Raw genomic sequence first — 8969 nt, 5'->3', positions numbered from 1 at the left:
AATTTCTTCTCACAATTATCGCATGCGAACTCTTTGCGACCCTTATGAATTGTTTTTATGTGCAAGAGCAAACTACTTTTACATCCGAATTTCTTGCCGCAATGGTCACATTGACAATTTTTGAAAACATCGTGTACTGTTTGTCTTTTAAACTTTTTCCCGCACTTGTTATCTCCAGAATCTTTCCGACCATCATGGACTGTTTTTATGTGTAAGAGCAAACTTCGTTTATTTCCAAATCTCTTCGCGCATCTTTCGCATAAATAATCTTTGAAAACTTCGTGGAATATTTTTTTGTGCTTGAGTAAAGTGAATTTATTTTCAAATTTCCTTTCGCAATTGTTGCATGCAAAATCTTTGCAGCTTTTGTGTACCGATATTTGGTGTCTACTTAAATGATTTCGGAACTCAAATTTCTTATGGCACTTGTCGCATGCAAAATCTTTGCGATTTTTGTGAGCTAATATTTGGTGTCTACTCAAATGACTTCGGAACTCAAATTTCTTATGGCACTTGCCGCATGCAAACATTTTTTTTTCATTGTGAATTGAGTCTCGATGTGTTATCATGCTTGGTTCTAGTGTAAATGCCTCCTGACAAATATCACAAACGTATTTTTTTTCGTCTAAAACAACAATGTCTTTTTCACTCAAATTATCTTTCGAGTTAACTTCTTCAGTTTTCTTCTCACTTTGATCCATTTTAATACCTAAATTAAACGATGGATCTTTCTAGTCAGAGCCACGAAAATGAAAGTAGTAAAATTTTTCTTTTGATAGGCTTGTTTCATCTCCAAAGACAACATCCCAACTAATTGGTTGTTATTATAAACATGATCAGTTTGCCGAGGAACGATGTCAAAATCGTTATGTCACAATGTTTTGTTTACAATTAAATTTCTGATTGAATTATTTATACACTATGTTGTCACAACATTTAAAACTATTTATCTGTAAGTAACATGCATAATTTCACGCTATCAAAATTATCGTATACCGAGGATACACTTAATTTTGTATTAATTTTGCTCGATTTTGGAAGTTTATACATTCAATCTGGTAATGGTAAGATTATATGGTTGAAGTTTATCCCAAAGCATAACCTTTCAAGCGTACTCAATTATGAGTACTATGACCTTGATAGGATCATTAGAAACAAACCATTCGACCTTTTTTCGAAATTTAAACAATTATGGAGGTAGTGACGTTGAGTTTTTTCGAATATTTTGATTTTTAACCGCTTGATGTCCATTTAAAATAAAAAATGCAAAAAAAAAAAAGAAAAATATGACATTTTACAACTTCAATAACGTCGATAAAAAGAAAATATTGCAAAAACTAAATATATCTCGGCGTCGCTACCTCGTGAAATGAGGTGAAAACATGTGTGAAGATTTTAGAACGATCAGTCCATTCGTTTTTTGAATTACGATATACACCGACTCGAAAAATGCAATCGTTCAAGAAACGCGTTTAAATATTTTGATGCCAAGAAACGTGAATTTCATCGTCTAAACATTACCTAAAGGGACATCATCTAATGCATCTAAATCGTGTTTTTGCTGTTTTTTTCGTGATGCTGGACCTTTTTCATTAAATCCATGTAGTCTCCCAATAGAGAAGAGATGTTATACGTGCCATAGAAGCCAAAAATACGTAAAAATAAGTACAAGGTACAAAGTAAATTAAAATAGCCACAGCTCCGTCAATTTTTCTCGGATTAACGTAATATTTCAACACAATATTCTCGAAGGTATGGACATTTGAATAAAATTGAGAAAATTGAAAAACTGCAATATATAACTAATTGCTAATGCCATCCAGCAGTACGATCAGCGTTGTAAAACGACTCGTTGAAATCTCACTCCATCGCACTTTCGGTCGTACAATACGATTAAAATCTCGCCTCTTTCATTCATTCGAAATAAAGAAAGAGAATCACCTTCGCGCGCTTAATGCCCGCGCCGTTTTAACAACCCCCCTCGCACGGAGCTGGCGCGTAAAGTCGCTCGACGATGCGCCCGTGTATATACAGCCCGACAACGACGCGATACAACGCGCCGGTCCATTTCCCTTCTTTTTTCCTTTCCACGCCCATAAACGCTCTTATTTTCTTTTAACGCAACGAAAAAAGAAAAGAGAAGGTAAATAAGAGAGAGAGAGGTAGGTTAGAACTTTTATACGGAAAGGGTGCGTGGCGGGTTTCTTATTAGAGTGGAAAGTATGTATATCGGTATATTTCAGTATTTTCCTAGATTATCGACTGATACTTGATATGACACCTGAAAAGAATTTTTTTATATTATATTACCAGCGTACGTGATAAGTCTTATATCGGTAAAAGAAATGACGAGAATCGCCCGAATAAATTATACAAAAATGTCGAATTATACAAACTCGTGTTAAATATTATTTACGACATCTATCGTTACACGTTTGTACGACGGTTATCATGATCCAATATCCGGATGTTGAAAACAATATTAAACCACATAATCACTCGAAATCAAAATGAAAATTGAAGGTGTGGCCGGTGTCATCCGGTCGGATCTAGTTGCACACGGACACACACTAAACCCCCTGCGCTTAATTAGAACCATCGAGTGATTCTGTGTAATGATGAGCGTGTGATTGACGCGTATTGTTCCATACTCATTGCGTGTCCACGCGAGTCGGCTTCGCTGCGGGGGAGAAGAGAGCAGGGAAGAGGAGTGTTAGTTTGTGGTCAAGATCAATTGATGCACGGACACGAGCTCAGTTGTTTTCTCGGGTACTTAGGAAACACAATGAGGGCAGGCGTTACGATACACACGCGGTGCTCGGTGTTTTACATATACGTGACGATTCAAACGTGTGAAACTGTAATTCATGAGAGACTGTGTGTGCGTGGGCACACTATTTAGTCTGCGGTTAGAGAACTGATCGATGCATTATCGAAAGCAATAATTTTTACGTAAAAAATGCTGGGCGGTAAACGTAATTTATATGCCCAATAGTTTATTTTTCTAAACGAGGAATTATAGCCGAAGACGTGTGCCGTGACTAGGTTTGTTAGCAGACCATGCCTGCCACAGTTGATAACAATTTTTTCCCCGCGAAAGCTTAAAATTGGCGGCAAAAGTTGCGTATATTATTTTAGAGCAAGAATAAGTTCATTGCCGTCTACCTTGACAGGTCAATTATACTTAATTAAATCGGATTCATTAGTAACTAAGCATTTTAGCTAACGTAATGATTTTACATTACGTTCATTACATCAATGTAATCGTAGTTGTTGCCTCAATTTTTAAACTCTTAACGCTAATTAGCCGACTTATCTCGATTCATCATATATCAAAGTCGATAACAAAGTATTCTATTCGTGTTTTTGCTGCAACTAACTTATTAATCGCCTTACTTTTATCAATAAAAATTGAATTTCTTTAGATACCATGTTCCAGATTTTTTCCTAATAATTTACAAAAAAATGATAATAATGACCTACCGGACAGTGTGAAGGATTCACGTGTTTCGGACATGCGCTTGATTATTTTTTTAATCGGCTCTAAGAAAGTTTTTTCTTATCATCGTTGACTCAACTTTTCCAAGTGGTCGAATTTTCATTCTGTGCATAGATACACAGTTTTTTCTTATCATCGTTAACTCAACTTTTCCAAGTGATAGAATTTTCACTCTGTGCATAGATATACAGTTATTCGTGCAGGAACTTTTTCTCGTACCTCGAAAATGAAAAATATTAACATTATTAATCCATTTACGAAAATGTTAAATAAACAGCAACGAATGATCTGTATAATTTTACTCAACTGCACTTATGGCTCGACTCTGAGAAATATTATTAATCTTTCAATTAGACGACGATTCCAATCTCGTTTACGCACCCTACGGAGCTCTAAATACGAATCGTTTCACGGCCGAGCAGGTAAGATTCTTACGTTCGTTCACACCTATGATACAATACGTGTAATAAGCCGAGATCAAATCCACACGAAAACGATGACTCATCGCGTATGAATAGCCTCTAATATGACACACGGTTACACATAATATGATTAATGAGGTATATATATATATATATAACGCGCTTGAGTGTTGAACGAGTCTTGACTCTTGTTCTCGAGTGGATATAATATGAAACGGAAGAAAAAGAAAATCAGCGCTGCCGTAAGGGATGAATTCTTATACACACTCCGTAATAATAGCGATGACGAAGCCTCGAGGATCTCGACGACTACGGATGTGTTTTAAATACATCTATACTATAATAATGTATACAGGCCTCGGTTCATTATTGTCGCATCCGCGCGGAAGATGAGTATCTGCGGTTATACCACACACACACACACACGAGCGAAGACGGAGAGACGCAGAGACTCACCATCTCCCCTTCCTATAGGCCATGCATTGGCTTGTGCAGTAAACGATGGGCGTGGTTCCAGAACACGTTTCTTGTGTCTCGAACACGCTTTTGGTCATGGCACGCGCTCGTGTGGAAAGAGGGAGGGATATAAACGGGTAGAAGGGGACCCACGAGATATTTCGTTTATATAGAATCTCGAAGCGAGACCGCGACAGTCTCAATCGAAGCTTCGAACTCGTACGACGACACAACACACACAGTATCATATCGCAACTCAGCTTACACACGTACAGCTTACAGTTATATCTCTCTTTCTCTGTTCTCTATGATTAAAGTGCAGTGCTTGTGACTCTTTGGTACATCTGAGATGCGGTCTATCAGTGCCTATTTACACGGTGATTGATCTCTATCGCGTGTTCAGTTTGTGTCGTAATAAAAACGTGTGTGGTGTCGTACGCGAACGACGATACGCGCCAAACGAAAAAATTGTGCGATTACTACAACTTGTGCTTAGTGCGTGTGTGAGCGCGTCTCGCCACCACCGCAAGCATCGATTCTCGAAGCTCTAAAAAGAAGGAAGAAAAAAAGCTCGAAGATAAAAGAGAGATAAGTAGCGATGCTGAGGAACGGTTTCGATCGGACGATGTCGCCCTACGAGTCCCAGCAAGCCAAGAGCCAGTCGGCCGCGAACGGAGTCGGGGCGACGACGAGCAGCAGCGATCCCGACGCTGCGGTCAACTCGGCCGGCGAGTCGCAGCCGGAGTCGCCGCCCACCAGTCCACCCCAGAGCGAGACCAACAACAACAACAACAATAATAACAATAACAACAACAACAACAACAACAAAAGTGAGTTTCGTCAATTATTTATTGCACTCAATTTTAAAGGAAAAAATCGCGATGAGTTGGAAATTATTCGAGCCGCGATAATCCTACCGTCAATTCGTCTGTTTACATTTCGCTAATCTCTCTCTGCGTATAGGTCCGAGCACCAGCCAACAAAGCTGCGGCAGCCAGAGCCAGAGCCAAAGCAACAACCCCATGGATCCGAATCTGCGCCGGTACCGCACGGCTTTTTCGCGCGAGCAGCTCGCCATGCTCGAGAAGGAGTTTCTGCGCGAGAACTACGTCAGTCGGCCTCGGCGCTGCGAGCTCGCCACCAGCCTCGGCCTGCCCGAGTCCACCATCAAGGTCTGGTTTCAGAATCGCCGCATGAAGGACAAGCGCCAGCGCGTCTCCATGGTCTGGCCCTACCCGATGTATCACGACTTCAACATGCTGCTCAACACGCAGCAGGGCCAGCAGCTGATGAGGGAAGCGGCGGCGGCCTACGGTCAGCATCCGGCCTATACGGGACTGCCCCCGGCGCCCCATCATCATCATCATCCGCATCATCACGGCTCTATGGCTCATCATCACCTGGCGCCGCAGCATCTCTATCCGTCCCACAGGGGTGGCCCCTATCCACCCGCGACCGTAGCGGCACTGGCCCACTCGCAGATACAGCGGGGCATGCAGCACCAGCAGCAGCACCAGCAGCCGCCCTATCCCCTGATCACGCCCCAGGCGGCCATGCAGGCCAACATGAGCTTCGCCTCGGCCTTCGCCCGGACCGGTGGCCTCGACAAGCTCAACATCGGCACGGCCTACGGCCTACCGCTGGCCGGTACGCCGGCGGCCGCTGCAGCGGCTGCTGCCGCAGCCGCCGCCGCCGCAGCTGCCATGCAGCATCATCCGAGCTTCGGACCGATCGTGTCGGCCGCCGCCGCCGCCACCTCCACCGTCGCGACGCCACCCTCGGCTGCGCCGACCCTCGCTTCCACCCAACAGCAGCAGCAGCATCACGACAGCTCGTCCAACGACAGCAGCGATTTCGCGCCCAAGCACGTGAGCAGTCCCGGATTACAAGTGAACAACGCGCCAGTTTCCTCATCGGTGACCCCGCTGAGCAGCAACGGCATCGTGACTCACCACCAGGACCTGTACGTACACGATTTCTATAGTCCCTTAAAGCTCGTGCCGAGTCTCACGGACCTGTCCATGTCCAGGACCAGCAGTCCGGTCGCGTCCACGATCGCGAGCCAACATCAGCAGCAGCAACAACTGGTAGGAAGCGGCTCACCACCACCCCTGCCGCAGGGTGGCCGTCGCCTGGTGCCCTCGCCCAACAGCGCCTTCGCCGGTGTGAGCCCCACTCATCATCATCGGGTATCGCCGGTCACTACCACACCCTCGCCGCCCCTGACCCCGCCGGAGTCCACGCCGTCTCGTAACCATCACAACTCGTCCTTCGGCAGCAGCTGCAGCAGCGGCTCCTCGGGACAGCTGGACACGAGCGGAGGCAGTGCCGGCCTCGGTGGCAGCGTCGTGGCCCCCCCACCGATCAGAAGCTCCGCCAGCAGCAGCAGCAGTAGCAGCAACGGCAGCAGCAACGGTATCGCGCCCGTCACCTCGATGTACCATCCCCATCATCATCATCATCTTCATCATCTGTCGCCGCCCGGCAACGAGTCGCAGCACTACGAAGCCAGTTTCCGATTCCCGACCTATCATCCGTTACTCTTGCAGCCGGTCGAGCATCAGGTCCAGCCTCAGACTGCGACGGCTACTTCGGGAACGCAGCAGCAGACACAGTCCCAGCCGAAGCTTTTCCAGCCCTACAAGACGTCGTCGACGTCGTCGTCCAACGACAAGGCATGAAAGAGCCGACGTCCGGCGTCGTGATCCTTAGTCAATAAGTAGAAACACGTCTCATTATGCAAATTATCATACATTCCAAATTGTACATATAACAGTAAGAGAAATTGTAAATATCATTTTTTTTAGCCGAAATTCAAGCGCGACCGAGACGAAATTCGTCGCGAACGCATCGACGATAAAAAAAAGCGTGAAAAACTGAAAAACTCGCGATCGCGTGGATTAAAATTTCTCGTCGAATCTTACCTTTTTTTTTCTTCGCGCAACAACGAAAGCCATATAGTTTTCAATTAAAAATTATTTGAAATATTTAGCTCTTCGTGTATTGCATGGAATAAGAAGAAACGAAATCGGCAAGGAACCTATTTTTCACGAGACGCGAATCTTCGATTTTCACGCTACGGGAATGCGAGGAATTTCTTTCGGTGCAGCAGCTCATCCCTCGTTCTGTATTATACGTCACGAAAAAAAAATCACGCACGAAGAAAAAGAAACAAACGACGATACGTTAACTGTTAATAAGATATTTATATGTGAATCGTGGTGGGACACATACAATATACTTACACAAGGCACACAGTTTCTTTTTCTCGCTTGTATGCATTTTCCATGTCACCCTCTCATTCGCCAAGTTTGTAAATATACTTTTTTTATGAAATACATAATAATGTAAGTCCACGATTTTCCGCTGATCATCCGTACATGTCCCGGCGCGTCGTCCTTTTGCGTCGAACGCGACCGTCGTCTGTGTTATTTAACGAAGTGCAATATTGCTATAGATAGTGTGAAAAAATTTCGTATGATTTTTTTTTGGATAGAAGCCAAATAATTAGTCTTTAGAGTAATAAAAGTTCGAGCCGCGGAGACACGCGGGGACATGTACGGGCGTAAAAACCAAAAACAAAGTTTATCCCTCCGCGGAGGAGGAAGAAATTTGAACGCTGATATCTTCTGTAAGATAGAGACTTCGTAAGTTGACGGGTTAAATTTGCTTCCACCGCATTAAGGAGAGGAGTTTTTACGGGAGGAAATGAATCGCAAAGATAATTTGTACATATTAATTAATTATTATGTAAGAAAAGAAAATTATATTACTTTAAATTAAAATAGATATACACGAAATCGAGTCGCCCTCTCGTTGACCGCGACGAAATTGTATTGTGATCGAGAACGAAAAAAAAAAAAGAGTCTCGCTGCCTCCCTTGTATATAAAAAAAAAAAAAAACGCGATCCATTGTGCGATGTACGACGAATCGATCGATATTAGTATCTATTGAGGCAGCGAAGCAAAAAAAAATATCGAATAAGTTAACGAGATAAAGTGTAAATGTTTTTAATTTGCGTTGTGTATCAGATGTAAACGAAGCTCACGATTATTTTATTCGTTCATAATTTCAAATTATGATCTCATTGTATTTGTACATATGTAACGCGGCCGAAACGAGCCAACAAACACACACACACACACACACACACACACACACACACACACACACAAGTATAGGCAAAACAATTACAAGAATTATATATAATATGGCTTGCGTTGGAGCTGATTAACAATAAAAAAAACAATTACGTGTACATGTACGTTTTCGCTTATTAATTTATTTCTCCTCTTATTTTCCCACTGTTAAAATTTGATGCTCGACGAGATCATACACATCTATCGAGACGCAATCCAGACACCTCCGATTATCGGTAAAAGATTGAAAAATTTTCTTTTCCATTGGACACACGAATTAAATATTATTTAAAAGCTTAACTCGATGGTTTCACACATGACGCAACATCCTCTGTGCAGCATTAAATTAAAATATAGAAAAGCGAGTAGAAAGGCATTTGGGATTTTTCACACATATGCGTGTATCCCGAAACCGGCAAAGAAAAAGATGACGAATTTACGATCGACAACTC

General features: G+C 43.0%; 1 protein-coding gene across 1 annotated transcript; it reads left to right on the top strand.

Annotated features, from left to right (window-relative positions):
* The first annotated feature begins 4592 nt into the window (after positions 1-4592).
* On the top strand, positions 4593-8553 carry LOC106656045 (homeobox even-skipped homolog protein 2). Its single transcript, XM_014376676.2, has 3 exons — positions 4593-5207; positions 5341-6340; positions 6407-8553. The coding sequence occupies exons 1-3, from the start codon at positions 4976-4978 to the stop codon at positions 7056-7058; spliced, it is 1884 nt and encodes a 627-aa protein (XP_014232162.1). The 5' UTR covers positions 4593-4975; the 3' UTR covers positions 7059-8553.
* The last annotated feature ends 416 nt before the right edge of the window (positions 8554-8969 follow it).

This window comes from Trichogramma pretiosum, unplaced genomic scaffold (genome assembly GCF_000599845.2).
Source record: "Trichogramma pretiosum strain Unisexual culture from Peru unplaced genomic scaffold, Tpre_2.0 scaffold10, whole genome shotgun sequence".
Taxonomy (NCBI): domain Eukaryota; kingdom Metazoa; phylum Arthropoda; class Insecta; order Hymenoptera; family Trichogrammatidae; genus Trichogramma; species Trichogramma pretiosum.
This window is presented reverse-complemented; position numbering and strand designations above follow the sequence as displayed.

Excerpts from the sequence above, each read along its gene's own strand:
- LOC106656045 (XM_014376676.2), top strand. The coding sequence starts at position 4,976 with ATGCTGAGGAACGGTTTCGATCGGACGATGTCGCCCTACGAGTCCCAG. Across the intron at positions 5,208-5,340 it reads CAACAACAACAACAACAAAA|GTCCGAGCACCAGCCAACAA; the intron begins GTGAGTTTCGTC and ends CTCTGCGTATAG. Across the intron at positions 6,341-6,406 it reads GTGACTCACCACCAGGACCT|GACCAGCAGTCCGGTCGCGT; the intron begins GTACGTACACGA and ends GTCCATGTCCAG.